Raw genomic sequence first — 16,660 nt, 5'->3', positions numbered from 1 at the left:
CCTGCAATTGTGCAGAACAAAGCGAGGAATTCCCCGTGCTGCTGTTTCAATGCATCTGCAGCGGAAGGATAAATTACCAGGGTCTCAGCTTCCTTTCCCTTTCCAGAGCCACCCCCCACCACCCCTTCACACAAACACAAAAAGAGGGGGCTTCAAAGTTGAAATGCTAGGGTGCACACGTTTGGTCGCTAGCAGTCCGGGTGCCTCTGCCTTGTTTGCTTCACAGCCTTTTCATTCCCTAACCTTCAGAAAATGCGGCCCCTATAAACTTTTACAGGCGCCATATTGTTTTATTGAGGCTGTTGGCTCCCCTTTTATGTGCCGCGACTTCCCCGTCTCCTCCCTGACAGCCGAGCCTCACATTTCGCTTCCCTTTCAGAGCCGTGGTCACAGAACTGGCCTACAAAGGAAACGGGTGCTTGGAAAGCTGTCCCCTCCCTCATGGAACATTTCACTGGAATGCGGGTCATCGGTGCCTTTCCTCCGGCCCAGTCCAGTCCAGACACCTTTCATCTGGGCAGGTTCCGCTGCCAGGATTATTTTAAGGACACATGTGCAGCCGCCGTTTGGTGAACAGATGGGAAAGGGTGTGTACATCGCACGTGACCCCTGTCTTAAAAAAGAATTTCCTGCCGCCTTTGGGGGCCAAAGTAGTCCTGCTTGTCGCCTGCTTCGCGGCCTCGGGCCTTGTGTAAACACCGGAGGCAGAAACGCCGCTTCTTTTCAGTAATGAAAGGCAGACACGTAGCGCAATTCGGCCACATGTTCACACCCCCGAATGCCCGCTGGACACGTTAGGGGCGAACTCCTTTGAACCCCAAGTGGGTTGGATAAATGTGTGCATTGCATTTCGCCGAGTGGGTCCGCCCTACCCATCTTTCCAGCAACCACCCCGACTTTAACAATTTCTCTACCTACCTATCTCTACCCTCCCTCTTTTGCTATGTTTCTGTCTGTTTTCTGTTTTAGAATTGTAAAGATGGCATTTCTCATTCTCACTACTTTATCTCTGACATTCACCCACTCAGCTAGTCCAGCTGTTTCTGCTTCTATCCGTCTGTCTAGATTTTTCAAACTACCCGGCTATACACACAACTATATATAATCTACCTAGCTATATTTATCCACCTGAATAGCTCTATATAGCTAGCTAGTTATCTACCCATTTATCCAGCTGTATATATCATTCTGCATTACTTACCATCTAAATAGCTCTCGCTATCTAGCTGTCTCTATCCTACTAAGTAGTTCTATCTCCATAGCTACCTAGCTATTTCTATCCATCAAAATATATCTATCTACCCAGCTGTCTAGCTATCTCTATCCATATAAATAACTGTCTACCTAGCTAGCTATATCCATCTAAATAGCTCTAGCTATCTAGATATGTATACCATTTAAATTGCTGTCTACCTAGCTATTCAGCTATATCAATTTTGCTCTAGCTATCTAGCTATTTGTCTATCCATCTAAATAGCTCTGTCTACCTAGATTTCTAGCTACATCTATTCATCTAAGTAGTTCTATCTACCTAGCTAGCTCTTTCTATCCATCAAAATAGCTCTATCTACCTAGCTATACTTGTCCATCTAAGTAACCATCTATCTAGCTATATCTGTCCATCTCAGTAGCGCTATCTACCTAAGTATCAAGCTATATAATTCCATCTAAATAGCTCTTATCAACTACCTATAGTTATCTACCCATCAGTCTAGCTATATACATCCTTCTACATGATTGTATATATGTATAGCTTTATCTACTCGTCCATCTACCAAGCACTCTGAGTAACAATTTGCCTTCCTACCTACCCCCTCTTTATATTTCTGTCTGTTTATTTGTAGTGACAATCTAAATAGCTCTATCTACCTAGCTAGCTATATCTATTCATCTAAATAGCGCTATCTCTCAAGCTATCTCATTCTAAGTACTTCTATCTACCTAGCTATATCTATTCATCTAAATAGCTCCTTCTACCTAGCCATCAAGCTATCTCATTCTAAATAGCTATCTACCTAGCTATATCTATCCATCTAAATAGCTCCATCTACCTTGCCATCAAGCTATCCCATTCTAAATAGCTCTATCTACCTAGCTATATCTATCCATCTAAATAGCTCTAGCTAGCTATCTACCTAGCTATATCTGTCCGTCTAAATCGTTCTATTGACCTAGCTATCTATCTATATCCACCCAAATAGCTCTATCTAGCTATATCTGTCCATGTAAATAGTTCTATCTACCTAGCTATATCTATCCATCTATCTCGAGCTATCCACCTAGCTATCAAGCTACATCCAAGTAGTTCTAGCTATATCTATCCATCTAAATAGTTCTATCTAGATATTTCTACCAGCCATCTAGTTATATCTATCCACCCAAGTAGTTCTATCTACCTAACTAGCAAGCGCTATCTATCCTTCTAAGTAGCTCTATCTATGTAGCTATATCTACCTTGCTATCTACCAATATCTATCCATCTAAATTGAGCTATATACCTAGCTATCAAGCTATATGCATCCAAGTATGTCTAGCTATATTGATCCATCTAAATAGCTCTATCTAGATATTTATATCTACTCAGCCACCTAGCTATATCTATCCAAGTACCTCTAACCCTAGATAGCAAGCTCTATCCTTCGAAGTAGCTCTTTCTACCTAGCTATATCTATCTAACTAGCTCTATATAGCTACATCTTTCTAAGTAGCTCTATCTACCAAGCTATACCCATATAAATAGCTCTATATAGCTATATATATTTATTCGTCTAAGTAGTTCTATCTGCCTAGTTATATCTATCCATCTAAATAGCTCTATCTCTATCTAAGTAGCTCTATCTACCTAGCCACCAAGCTATATCCTTCAAAGTACCTCTATCTATCTAGCTATATCTGTCCATCTCAGTAGCTCTATCTGCCTAAGTATCAAGCTATATCATTCCATCTAAATAGCTCTATCAACTACCTATAGTTATCTACCCATCAGTCTAGCTATATATATCCTTATAAATAACTGTATATATGTATAGCTGTATCTACTCATCCATCTACCGGTATCAGGTAATATTATCCCCACCAAAAATATCGTCGTACATATGGTCGTCGAACGGCCATAGGCGATATTTTTGGTGGGGATAATTTATGGGGTAAATGGATGGGGGGGTTGCGGGGATGTCCCCCGCTCCCTTTTAAAATATATGGGGGTTGCGGGGGGTGTCCCCCGCAGGTTCCATGGAGTAATATCGCAGGAAAAATATGGCAAGATTTTTGTATGCCAATATTTTTGCGGCGATATTATCACATGGAACCCATCTACCAAGCACTCTGTATTTCTGTAACAATTTGCCTTCCTACCTACCTCCTCTCCCTCTTTACATTTGTTTATTTGTATAGAGTGACAATCTAAACAGCTCTATCTACCTAGCCATCAAGCTATCTCATTCTAAGTACTTCTATCTACCTAGCTATCTAGCTATATCTATTCATCTAAACAGCTCTATCTATTTAGCCATCAAGCTATCTCATTCTAAGTACTTCTATCTACCTAGCTATCTAGCTATATCTATTCATCTAAACAGCTCTATCTACCTAGCCATCAAGCTATCTCATTCTAAGTACTTCTATCTACCTAGCTATCTAGCTATATCTATTCATCTAAACAGCTCTATCTACCTAGCCATCAAGCTATCCCATTCTAAATACTTCTATCTACCTAGCTATCTAGCTATATCTATTCCTCTAAACAGCTCTATCTATTTAGCCATCAAGCTATCTCATTCTAAGTACTTCTATCTACCTAGCTATCTAGCTATATCTATTCATCTAAACAGCTCTATCTACCTAGCCATCAAGCTATCTCATTCTAAGTACTTCTATCTACCTAGCTATCTAGATATATCTATTCATCTAAACAGCTCTATCTACCTAGCCATCAAGCTATCTCATTCTAAGTACTTCTATCTACCTAGCTATCTAGCTATATCTATTCATCTAAACAGCTCTATCTATTTAGCCATCAAGCTATCTCATTCTAAGTACTTCTATCTACCTAGCTATCTAGCTATATCTATTCATCTAAACAGCTCATCTACCTAGCCATCAAGCTATCTCATTCTAAGTACTTCTATCTACCTAGCTATCTAGCTATATCTATTCATCTAAACAGCTCTATCTACCTAGCCATCAAGCCATCTCATTCTAAGTACTTCTATCTACCTAGCTATCTAGCTATATCTATTCATCTAAACAGCTCTATCTACCTAGCCATCAAGCTATCTCATTCTAAGTACTTCTATCTACCTAGCTATCTAGCTATATCTATTCATCTCTGCATACACATCTCAAACTAACTAAACGCAACCATACCTCTAAAGCACAACAAACCACACGCACTTCACTACACTGCAGCTACAAAACAAACCACGCATAGTCTTGCTCAACAGCACATGCCGTCTATCAACCGAAAAACACACCTAGCTCAGCGAATGGTATAAACCGAACTGAAGCTGCCAACAGCACATCACAGCTCCCATGCTTTTTCCTCTTGCTCATTCCTACTAACTTACCCCCCACCTTACTCTTGATGTTCAGTTGTGCCAGAGCACCAAGGGAGCACTCAGGTGGTGATAGTGCGCAATATAAAAAACCTTTAACATAACATAAGTAGCTCTAGCTACCTAGCTATATCAATCTAAATAGCGATATCTAGCTAGCTATAGTTATCAACAAATCTATCCAGCAGTATACAGCCTTCTGCATAACTAAACCTACCATCTACATAGTTCTATCTACCTACCTACCTATCTAGCTGTATGTACCCATCTAAATAGTTCTCTCTACCTAGTTATCTAGCTATATCTATCCCTCTAAATAGTTATCTATCTACTGATCTATCAAGCAGGTTCTATCTTTCTGCATAACTATACCCATCTAAATAGTTCTCTCTACCTAACAATATCTATCCATGTAAATAGCTCTATCTACCCAGGTATAACTGTACATATCCATCTCAAAGCTTTACCTACCTGCCTACCTACCAAGCACTCTTTGTCTTTCTGTAACAATTTGCCTGCGTACTCCCCCCCTCCCTCTTTATAATTATGTCTGTTTAGAGTGACAACTCTCAGTTATTAAAGGCAATGGCCATTTATCCAACCATGGTGCCCCATTCACAATGTGTAGCTGTTTTCTTGTTCTAGCCATCTGTCTATGGCTATCTATTCTCGCTGTATATCTCGCGATATCTAGCTATGCATACCTATGTGTATGTACCTAGATGTATGTGTCTACCTAACCCTGGACCTAGTTATAGCCATTTACCTGCCTATACCAGTCTACCTAGCTTCACTGACCTGCCTACATATCCATTTGCATGTCTTTCTGTCGCTCCTGTGCAGCAGACCCATGTGACGGATGTCATGTTCCTTCCTTTCCTTTTCCATGTTCACTGTTGCAGTGAATGCAGCTGGAGTCTATGCATCCACCTCGATGCTCTGTCCTGTGTGTTCAAGAGTTGATGTCCAATATCGATATGTGATGCAGACCTGTGCCCGTAGCACCACTGAAGGGTGACTAGGGTCCTTTGCGGCGTGATGTCCAGCTCAACGAGGACTGTATGCACACTCTGGGCTCGCGGTGGTGTGCTGGGCGGCATTCAGCTTCCAGACAGGCCCCTCACATACTCTTGCTCACCAAGCACCCTGCTCCCATGGATTGCCGAATATTTAGCCTATTAAAGCTCTGAACCAGCACAGCCTGCTGCCGCGTACTGTAATGGGATTACCTGGCCCAGCGTGGAGGCATCGCTGCGCACCCAGTCAGACGCCCCGAGCAGTTTCACGTCTGGCAAAAAGGCTGTGCGCAAAGGGGCTTCTTACACAGGTGTGCAGATACAAGAGAGAGAGAGCGCTACTTATATGTAGTAATACATACACATATATATAATATATATATTATGTAGGTTGGTGTGTGTAGACCCACACACACTCTAGTCTAACTGAAAAGGAGTAAATACATAGACGCGTGTGTGTTTACAAATAACACATAGTCCTATGAGTGTGTATACATGCGCCCACGCCAACGCGTGCACACACAAATCATCGGGTTACATTGAGAAGGAACGTTGCAAAATAACAATGGCATTTTTCATCGATTGCTTTAATTTCTGAAAAAGCTCCAGTAGATGGCAGTTCCCCTGGAGGGTGCGCCTTGCCTGCCCTGTTGCCTGCTCTGTTGGTGTGGGCCAGAGACGGGTGCCTGCTGGGTGCTCTGAACTGGCTGTGACACACTGCTGAGCATTCTGCAGCCGAAGCACTCGTGACCGTGGACATCTTCCTTTTTTCTGACTGGAAGAGGACAAATATACAACAAAACGTCGCCTCACGAAGATCCATAACAATACTCACTTTAATGTGAAAATAACCACAACATCGTGTAATGTAGTTTCATTAAAAAATGTAAACAAAGTTCAAAATGCAGCGCATGAGAATAACTCGCGTCTAACAGGTCACGGGGTCATTCAAGTATACCTTTCTCTGCGGAAACCATAGACAAAGAAAACGGACAAACACTCGTGACTTGGCACATGACAGCTGCGCGGAACATACTAGAGTTTAGCAACAAGTCATTTCACAATAAATTATAAATAGTCTAACACGTATAGGAAAAGTTCACTTCTTCAATCACTTCCACGAACACGTTGTTTTCAATAGAAAAAGCGACCTGCGTGCTCCGTTTCAACGTCCCTATAGCCCCAGCATCCGGAGAGGTCGCGGGGGGCAGTAGAAAAAGTTAATTGTGCGATTTTTAGTTACTTAAAGAGTCTCATTTACAAACGTTCAAAAAGAGTCTGGAGTTGTGGTGGCCTTGGGAATGGAAAAGAGCACGATTTCGTCGTGCAGTTCTGGGAGCGCTCGAGTTCTTTCGCACAGAACAGGCGTGTCCCTTTTCACAGCTTTGAAGACGAGGACTCGGCCAGAATAGAGCCTCTCGTTTGGGACTCGCAGTTTAGAGCGTCTTCATCAACGCACCAACCTGCTGGAAAAAAGGAGGCAAAACCTACAAAAGCCTGTACATTATATAAACAACGACAATAGCATGTTTCTCAAACCATATCAACTGGCAAAGGGGAGATTAAAGGTCTGAGCTGGCATGCAGGTTGATGAATTGCGGCGTCAGTCTGTTTGCCCTACTCCTTGCCCTGCTCCTTGTTCATCTTCTTCATTTTCATGCGTCGGTTCTGGAACCAGATCTTGACCTGCCGCTCGCTCAGGTTGAGCAGCCGGGCCACCTCGTGCCTGCGGTCCCGGGTCAGGTACATGTTGAAGAGGAACTCTTTCTCCAGCTCCAGGGTCTGGTACTTGGTGTAGGGGCACCTCTTCTTGCGGGAGGAGCGGGCGTGCATCCAGTTGGCCGCCGGGTTGACTGCAAGGCAAGGGAGAGAGAAGCAGCGTGAGTATCAGGCGCCACTCCCACCCCCAGCGCCCCACGAACCCCCCAGGGAAGCAGCACATGCACACAAGCCCTCCAGACAATGCTCGATGTCGTCGATGACTTGGTACCGTTATAATCGGTCGCGATATTTCTGCCACGGCCGAGCAGACTCGCGGCGCAGCCTGAGCGCGGCTTGGCGTATCTATGGGGTTTGCAGGAATTGCCCATACATTTTCCCGACAGGGTTACTGCCGCTTTTAATATACAGTGAGGGCACGCTCGCCTCTCGGGTCCTTAAATGTGCCTTAACTCATAAACACATAATAAACCAGGCCCATAATTGGGTTTTATCCTTTCTTGCTCATTGCGCCTAAAAATAAAAAGGGCGATCGTTGATTGGGACGCGTATTTTAGGACCCAGACGGTCTTGGATTACACGTGCAGCACATTGTGCTTTTGGCGAGCTGGGGTTTCGGGAGCGATCGAAATTGCTGCCGGGCTGTATCTCGAAGCAGTGGCCCTGTGACAAGCCCGGCCGCGGGCGCCACGCAGATGCGCGCAAGGGCCTGCGCAGCGCAGGAGCGCCCAGGCCCGCAGACCTCTGGAGGCTCGCCGGCTCCCCCAGAACCTCTTCTTTACACACATGAAGTGAGTGATCTTTCCAATGCGGCGTTCTTCATTTTCCTGTGTGAGCAAGGGTTGGCCGCGCTGCCGATGGCAGGCTACCAGACTCCGCCAAATGAAATATTAAACGCAGGAGAGGGAGCGTTAATAATTGATAGGCGTAATACGAATGGAGGTTTTCTTCCTTATAACAGATCTGTCTGTTGATATCTCGGAACCCCCCATAAATTGTTGCGCTGCGCGCTTTTTATTACAGCGCGCCTGGCCTAGATAGCATGGATTCTTTACTGCTCGACTCCTTGCTCCTCTTCCCTGGCCTGTGGGAACTAGCACCCCGCCCCTCCAAAGAGGAAAATACTATGCTACTGTGGCAAGCACAACACACGCCGAAACCACAACTCTTGGGAGCCCGCAGTGAACAGGCCCATTCATGTGGCTCGCCCACACTCACAAGGTGCGTGCAGTGGCCTAGAGGCGAGCCCTTCACTTCGTGGTGCGGTTTGCACTGGATGTCGCCCAGCTAACCCAGCCAGCTCTGTCTGTGTGACACCCCACGGGGAGTGTGTGTGTGTGCGTGTAAGTGCGTGCGTGAGGTAAGTGCTGTGGGTGCTCTTATGTGCGGTACGTTCCCGGCCCCAGGGCCACGCAGCCCGTGCATATGTGCGTTCCGATCATTAGTTGGCCGTTTTTACAGAATGCAATCATACGCAATTTTGTTTTTCAAGTTAACAGTTTTGCACGGAAGGCTGTTATGTGAGTGGGGTCCTTCCCCCCTTCACATCTGCCGGGGGCCAGCGTGCAGTTACTCGCAGTGGACACCGAGCCAGCACTGTGCAGCTGCACCGGGCAAGGGGGCGGAGATAGGGTAAGGGTGGTAACACGCCACAGAAGCATCTGCACTCCACACAATGCATACTACCCCCTAGCTTACAGGTAGATTGCTAAGGAGCCTCGCTGGGGTGGGGCGGCTGTTTATCACATGTCCCGTATGTGCGTATCCATCAAACTGGCATTTCACGCAGCTTCGTTTATGCGTAGCCCTATCCCCTGTATGGACATACATGAATACAGGTGCGCGCATACACGCGCGCCCTCGTTTCTGTTGCACACACGCCTTTATTTCTGTTGCACAGGTGTTAGATTTATTTCTGTTGCACAAACGCCCATTTATTTCTGTTGCACAAACGCCTTCATTTCTGTTGCACAAACGACTTTATTTATGTTGCACAAACGCCTTCATTTCTGTTGCACAAAAGCCTTTATTTCTGTTACACAAACGCCTTCATTTATTTCTGTTACACACACGTATTTCTGTTGCTTAAACAACTTTATTTCTGTTTCACAAACGCCTTCATTTCTGTCACACACACGCCTTTTTCTGTCCAACACACACATTTATTTCTGTTACACACACAACTTTATTTCTGTTACACACACAACTTTATTTCTGTTACACACGCACATTTATTTCTGTTGCACAAACGCCTTCATTTCTGTTGCACAAACGACTTTATGTTGCACAAACGCCTTCATTTCTGTTGCACAAACGCCTTTATTTCTGTTGCACAAACGCCTTCATTTCTGTTGCACAAACGCCTTTATTTCTGTTTCACAAACGCCTTCATTTCTGTTGCACAAACGCCTTCATTTCTGTTGCACACACGCCTTTTTTCTGTCACTGTTACACACACGCGCGCCTTCATTTCTGTTACCCACACACCTTTATTTATGTTGCACAAACGCCTTCATTTCTGTCACACACACGCCTTTTTCTGTCCAACACACACATGTATTTCTGTTACACACACATATTTATTTCTGTTACACACACACACATGTATTTCTGTTGCGCAAACCCCCTCATTTCTGTTACAAACACGTCTTCCTCTCTGTTGTGTGTACACGCACGCGCGTGGGCAGCGTGCCCATTGATGGGACACTGCTCCCTCCCCGTGTACACATGCACTCGGCCTTTGTCCCGGTCCTTTTAGACACACACACGCCTATTTTTCTCTCCTCCTGATTCACCCATAGCTCATGGATCGCCCACCATGACAGCCCTGTATATGTGTAGGGAATGGCGGCGTGGGGGGGGGGCGGGGGGGGGGGTTGCAGGTGGCAGACAGAGCTGTTCCCCTGGACCCCCTAAAGTGGCCGCCCGGCTCCCGGGACGGCCGTCTGTGGCCCCCGCCGCCCGGCGACTTCCTCTTTCTAGAACTTACTTTGATCCGCGGCCCCTTTGTCTTCGCTGCCCTCGTCGCAGCCTTTACTGTCCTGGTAGCTGGGCCTGGGGGTGCCCCGCTCGGGCCCGGCAGAAGTGTCCAAAGTGTAGTCCGGGGCTCCCGGCAGCTTCTGCAGCTCCCCGGGGTGGCCCAGCAGCGGCTCCGCCTTGACCGCCGACGTCTGGCCGGCCACCGGGGGCTCGGGCCGGGCCACGGGCTCCAGCCAGCTCCGCAAGTAGCGGCTGTCGGGCGCCTGGACGCCGGGGTGCTGCAGGTAGGGGTGGTAGACGGAGGCGGGCAGGGCTCCCCCGGGGTGCGGGCTCCACGAGGCGCTGAAGACCGGAGGCTTGGGCTGGAAGCTGCAGGAAGGGAAGTCCAGGTGCGGCTCCACCTGCCCAGGCGCCCTGCCGGCCCCATACTGGCCCGAGGCGAACTTGGCGGCCGGGGCGTCCTCGGCCTCGTGACTTATGATCGAGTCCACATAGTAAGTGCTAAGAGTTCCAGAAATAGCCATTCTCAGACATCATACACCGCGGCTGGGTGGGAAGAGAGGAGACGCCATGGAGGCTGCCCGAGACGAGGGGGGCTGCTGCTCGCCCGACTCCGGCTCAACTTCCCCCTGCTAACAAAAGTACAGTTGGGCTGCGGTGTTGTGAGCTCCGTGCACAATGATTGGTCAAACTTTTTCCCAGTGCCTGATAAAGCGTCAGCGAAGGCGTAAATCACCGGCGCAGAAGGGGCTGCGCTAGGCTGTCACCCCCACCCCCTCCTGCATTCCAGCCAGAGCAGCGCCTGGGCTCGGAGGCTGCACACGCACAAAAAAAGTCAGGGCTCCCCCAGACCCCACGCTCTGTGCCTCTATGATCCGATAATGCCCTGGGGGGAGGCCTGGCTGCTAGGCCCCACCCACCAGCTTTCATGTGCTGGGGGGGCAGTGGGAGGGGCCTTGACCCCAAATTTCAAAAACCTCAACATTCAACTTCAAAAAAGAGTCCATATAGCATTACCCTAAAATAACTATCCTAAAAGTGTGTCTATGGCTCCAGACAAACGGACAAAGAGAAGAGCGCTGCCATTTCTATTCTGGGGATTACACGTTTACCAAGAGTTTAGGGGACTATGCATGTACACACACACACACACGTGCGCTAATGTGTGTATGTAGTACCGGTGGTTGGGGGCAGGAGGGTGCAGGCCTGACTTCTGTTTCCCAAATAGTCAATTACACTCTGTGCAAATCAGAAGCTGCCCTCGATTTACAGCCTCGTAAACATATCGAATAACTCCCCTCCCGCAAACGCCCGCGAAAGCGCCGAGCTCGTGACGGTTAAATACTTTAATAAAACTTACATTAGGTTTCTTTGATTTTTATAGGCTGCGATTTACAGCCTGTGGAAGCGAAAGTTTAAAAAAAAATCCCTGCGCCACATTCGGGTTAGTTTCCATCTTCCTGCAGACGTTTTCATTCGGCCTCTGACGAGAAACAGCAAGTTCAGCAGAAGCCAGGCTTACGTGAGTGTGGAGGCGGGTGGGGGGCATGCGGCGCGCCCCATTTCGGTACACAAGGTGCCAGCGACATTGGACGACCCTGAACAAAAATCAATGGGGGAGGGGCTATTTACAGTTATATGACAATACCAGAATATACACAATATTCGTTTTTGTTTAAATAATGAAATTACGCAAATTACACATTCAGCTCAAATAAACCAGGCTATAGATATTTCAGGTGTGGAATGAGATAATGAGCCAAAATCACAGAAGCGTTTTATAATGGAAAAAAAACCCAATGAAAGACGCGGTAAATTGCGCCCTAAATGGCATACTCCGCGCAGTACGTATTTGTCTTTAAAACACGTTGATTCTGTTTTTGACTAGATTGCGATGTCATTAGCCGACGATTATACCGCGGGAAGTTTCCAGGGCGCACCACACTGTTATTATTCTTGGCTGCACCCCCATATTGAGCAGATGCCCTTTCTAGACCGAGCCTCGTGGAGAATGGACGGCGACCTCTGAAATGCAGCCTCCCCTCCCGTTCGAGGGGCATTCGCTTACGATCTGCCGGGAATAGTAGCCTCGTGCGCGCTGCGCTCACAGCGCTCCCCCTCACAGCGCTTTAGGGCCTTTCCCTAATGGCATTGCACCATTATAAAACGCTTCTGATTCATTCCCTTTCCGAACCATTTAATGTTAAGCTTGACGAGTTGGGCGGAAACGCTGAACTCCAGCAACTCCGGTATCGGCCCAGGAGCAGCAGACACACGAATGCGTGTTCCTCCCTCCCCGTGTGTTCCCGGAGCTTTTACAATACAAGCACGGCCACATTCTCCCGGCTCCCTACTTTCTAAGTGCAACAGCCAGAGAAACTGCGTCCTATCAACATTAAAAAAAAAAACCTTTCTCGCTGAGAGTTTTTAAAAGAAAGGTAAATGTTTGTATCGGGGAGTTTATCACGTATTGTAAAAAACCGGATACGTTGGAACGAGTCGACCCAACTCTCATTGCACCCCCAAAACAGTTCTCTGAGCAGACCTTGAGGGTGTTTTCATCTGCTGAAATGGTATTTTGAAGGCCGAAAGGAGGGCTCGAAAAACCCACTTGGGGCCCTGGCCTTCTCCCCACGGCAGAACCCAGCGCGGGGGTGCTGTCCCCCTTTTTCTATGTGCCTGTGAGGGCTGGACTGGCCTATGGAGAACTCTGGAGATTTCCCGCTAGGCCTCTGCAAACTGGGCCTTTTTTGTCTGGTAACCTATTTTATTTCCACATTTTTCTCATAGGAAAAGTGTTGGGATTCCAGAAAATATGTAAATTGGGGCCATTTTATTTCCAGGGCAACTTTTGGTTTCCAGTCCAACCCTGCTGCCTGTAGTCTCCCTCCCTTGCGCCCGGAGTGTGAGCTGGGGTCCCGAAGCGTGGATGGTACTTCACGAGCTGCGGACACATGCGACGAACACCTGAGTGCACTTTCCACGGAGCACGGCGGCCGTGGCGTGGGAAGAGTGGCCGATCCATCGGCCTCCTCCGAGTCTGGCCTGTATTTTATTTATTTATTTTGTTTATTTGCATTTTTAAAGCACTCACACAGCCAGGGGGCATCAGGCGCTGTTACAGGAATATGGCTTAGTTGCGTATTTATAACGCGCTTAATACCCAGAGGTTTGTAAGCGCAGACCCAGAGATTGAACCTGTGTTGATTCGTGTGGTCTTGTTTCCAAGGACAAGCACATTGACTCTGAGCTATCCTCCCAGGACATGTATGTATGCGCTGCATGGCCCATGAACACTAGGGTCCTGGCTGTAACCCCCAGGCCGCCACTAGGGTCCTGGTTGTAACCCCCACGCCGCCACTAGTGTCCTGGCTGTAACCCCCACTCCACCACTAGTGTCCTGGCTGTAACCCACACGCCGCCCCCTTCCCTCCGAGTCTGGCCTATTTACACTGCATGGCCCATGAACACTAGGGTCCTGGCAGTAACCCCCACGCCGCCACTAGGGTCCTGGTTGTAACCCCCACGCCGCCATTAGTGTCCTGGCTGTAACCCCCACTCCACCACTAGTGTCCTGGCTGTAACCCACACGCCGCCCCCTTCCCTCCGAGTCTTGCCTGTGTGCACTGCATGGCCCATGAACAATAGGGTCCTGGCTGTAACCCCCACGCCGCCACCAGGGTCCTGGTTGTAACCCCCACGCCGCCAGTAGGGTCCTGGCTGTAACCCCCACACCGCCACTAGTGTCCTGGCTGTAACCCACACGCCGCCCCCTTCCCTCCGAGTCTGGCCTATATACACTGCATGGCCATGAACATTAAGGCCCTGGCTGTAACCCCCACGCTGCCACTAGGGTCCTGGTTGTAACCCCACACCGCCACTAGGGTCCTGCCTGTAACCCCCACGCTGCCACTAGGGTCCTGGCTGTAACCCCCACGCCGCCACTAGGGTCCTGGCTGTAACCCCCATGCCGCCACTAGTGTCCTGGCTGTAACCCACACGCCGCCCCCTTCCCTCCGTGTCTGGCCTGTATGCACTGCATGGCCCATGAACTCTAAGGTCCTAGCTGTAACCCCCACGCCACCACTAGGGTCCTGGCTGTAACCCCCATTCCGAACACCTTTCTGGACATCTTTTTTTGTTATTTATTTTTAAATTGCTGAGGATATTTTGCTTTCAATGAGCTATAAAGGGCCAAACACAAATAAAAACACAAGGTATGAGAGCGATCTGCCGCTAGGTAATGGGGGGTGGGGGCGGCGGGGGGGGGGACGCGGGTGTGTGTGTGGGGTGTGTTCGTGTTAGGCTTACTTCCCATGGCCAGATTCACTACACGTTTTTCCAGAGACATTTCCCATCGAAAAACGCTTTTGTGAATTGCCTGTATGCGCCACCTCTATATATGGCTGCATGTGCGAATGGTAGTGTTTGTATTTCACTAATGACTGTGTATCTGCGTCTATATGTCCGTGGTCGTGCTTTTATTTTTCGGGGTTGCTGTGCATACATTTCAGTGGCTATCCGTGTATCTGTATATTTTGTGGAAGGATGTCCGCTGTGTTTTTCTTGCATGTCTGTGTTTTTTTCCGCATGCACTTGTGTGTGGGCATGTCTGTCTACATAGGCAGTTATGTAACCACCAATCTCTATGTATTTAGTCAATGTTTGTGTTGACGACCGATATGGTTCGGTGCGCTGCTGTGTCTCTGTGTGTCCAGCGTTTGAGTGTACTTTCAAGTGCCCGTATGCTAGGTTCATACGTACGATTGGCGTTCTTGGTTTGTGTCCGTTTTTCTGGCTGTTTGTGTTTCTTTTTTTGGGCGTGTGTTGTTTTCTGCGCTCGCCACTTTGCTGTGTTGTGTGTGGGACACTGCCCCACTGTGTGAATTTGGTTACACCCGTGTTGATGTGTTATGTTGTGTGTGCCTGTGCTTCTCTCTAGTGGGAGTGTTTGTGTCTCTGAGTCCTTCCATCTCTGTGTATCCAATGTCTGTCTGGGGCGGTGGGGGGAGGTGCAAGGAGAACCACACTCAAGAGGAAAGGGGCCCAGCGTTAGGAAGGGCCTGCCACACACCTCCTGGGTCTCCGGAGGTTACAGCCAAGGACAGCCAGCATAAATAACAGATACATTGCAGACGCATCACAAGTGCGGATGGAAAAACAAAAGACAATGGAAAGAGAAGAAAGACTGCACCACCGTGGCCCAGGGACGATGAATTAAGGGGCTCATCGCCCCGATCTCTCTCTATAGGGGAGACTTGCATTATGCTTCTACACTCCTATAAAACGACTCTGCCATGCGCACAAATGACCACCTTCTGGGGTGTGGGGAAAGTGGGGTATACGCGTTACCTGTTTAGACTTGGCGAGCAGTATGCCAGGTTTATGAAGTGAGTGGCCTTTGGCAAATAAAGAAACAAGACGAGGAGTCCAGCCTTATGCTAAAATGAGCTCGGAGAGTAAATAAAAGTTTGAAATGTAAAGTATAACCGCACGGTGTATGCCGCACAGTGTATCCTCTCCACGGGGTGTAATGGGCTGGCTCAGGGCACTGGGCCAAGCCTCTCTGGTGCTGATTCAAATATCCGCTGCGCCCAGATGCAGTGAATGGCACTCAGTTTGCGCATTATAAAGGCATCAAATCCTGCCAGCGGTGGGCGTGTGTGTGTAAGAATGAGAGCCCAATCCCCCCTCTCTATTATTATATGTGTGTACGCACGTGTGTACACACACACACACCTTGGGCACCGTTATGTCTCTCGCTCTCTCTCACACACACATATATATATATAAATAAATGTAAATATATATTTTAAATGCATATTAATTTGCTGGGCACGCGAGGCCGAATTCCTCGAGCCTTCATGAGTCCAAGATATATTCAAATGCAGGCGGAATACAAGTGTTCTGGGCTAAGGGGTGATTCTCGCTCAGGGGGAGCAATTTAGTGCAGGACACAATGAAAGGGGATCCAATCCAGGAGGCGGAAGCGCCTTTTGGGTGTTCCTGCACCGGCGGTAGGAGCACGTGTGTTCCTCGCGGCACGGCCAGATAACGTCTTCACAGTTCTGCATGGCACAAGTGCACTCCAGGAGTATGGAGCAGTTCGTCGAGATGATACACACCATAGGCTGCAGTTGTTAATGCATAAATCAGACCTTTGCCCGAAGTTTGCCCTTTTTCTTCTTAATGTTACCTCATTGTGGGCTTGTGGGTTGGGTGGCAAGTAAGTGTGTTGCGTTTGCAACAGAAAACATTCTATGCAGGAATACTACGAGCGAACTCGAAGCCCCCGGGCCATACATAATAACTGTGCACGAGATTATTCCCGATCAAGGATTTCATGTTATTGCCATGCAAATTCTCCACAGAAACGTTACATTTGAACGCAAG

General features: G+C 47.9%; 1 protein-coding gene and 1 long non-coding RNA gene across 2 annotated transcripts in view; one reads left to right on the top strand and one right to left on the bottom strand.

The window, feature by feature from the left end:
- Window positions 1-6,389: 6,389 nt before the first annotated feature.
- On the bottom strand, window positions 6,390-11,050 carry HOXB9 (homeobox B9). Its single transcript, XM_069634610.1, has 2 exons — window positions 10,278-11,050; window positions 6,390-7,422 (listed from the first exon to the last, which is right to left on the bottom strand). Exons 1-2 carry the CDS (start codon window positions 10,789-10,791, stop codon window positions 7,187-7,189), a joined length of 750 nt encoding a protein of 249 aa, XP_069490711.1. The 5' UTR covers window positions 10,792-11,050; the 3' UTR covers window positions 6,390-7,186.
- LOC138521640 (uncharacterized) overlaps window positions 7,862-16,660 on the top strand; it is a 130,782-nt gene continuing 121,983 nt past the window's right edge. The window contains exon 1 of the long non-coding RNA XR_011283086.1: window positions 7,862-8,079. This is a non-coding gene — a long non-coding RNA (uncharacterized lncRNA). The remainder of the gene's footprint in view (window positions 8,080-16,660) is intronic.

The sequence above is a fragment of the Ambystoma mexicanum genome, chromosome 13 (genome assembly GCF_040938575.1).
Source record: "Ambystoma mexicanum isolate Mex_15411 chromosome 13, UKY_AmexF1_1, whole genome shotgun sequence".
NCBI classification, from domain to species: Eukaryota; Metazoa; Chordata; class Amphibia; order Caudata; family Ambystomatidae; genus Ambystoma; species Ambystoma mexicanum.
The sequence above is the reverse complement of the archived record's forward strand: the minus strand, read 5'-3'. Positions and strand labels throughout refer to the sequence as shown.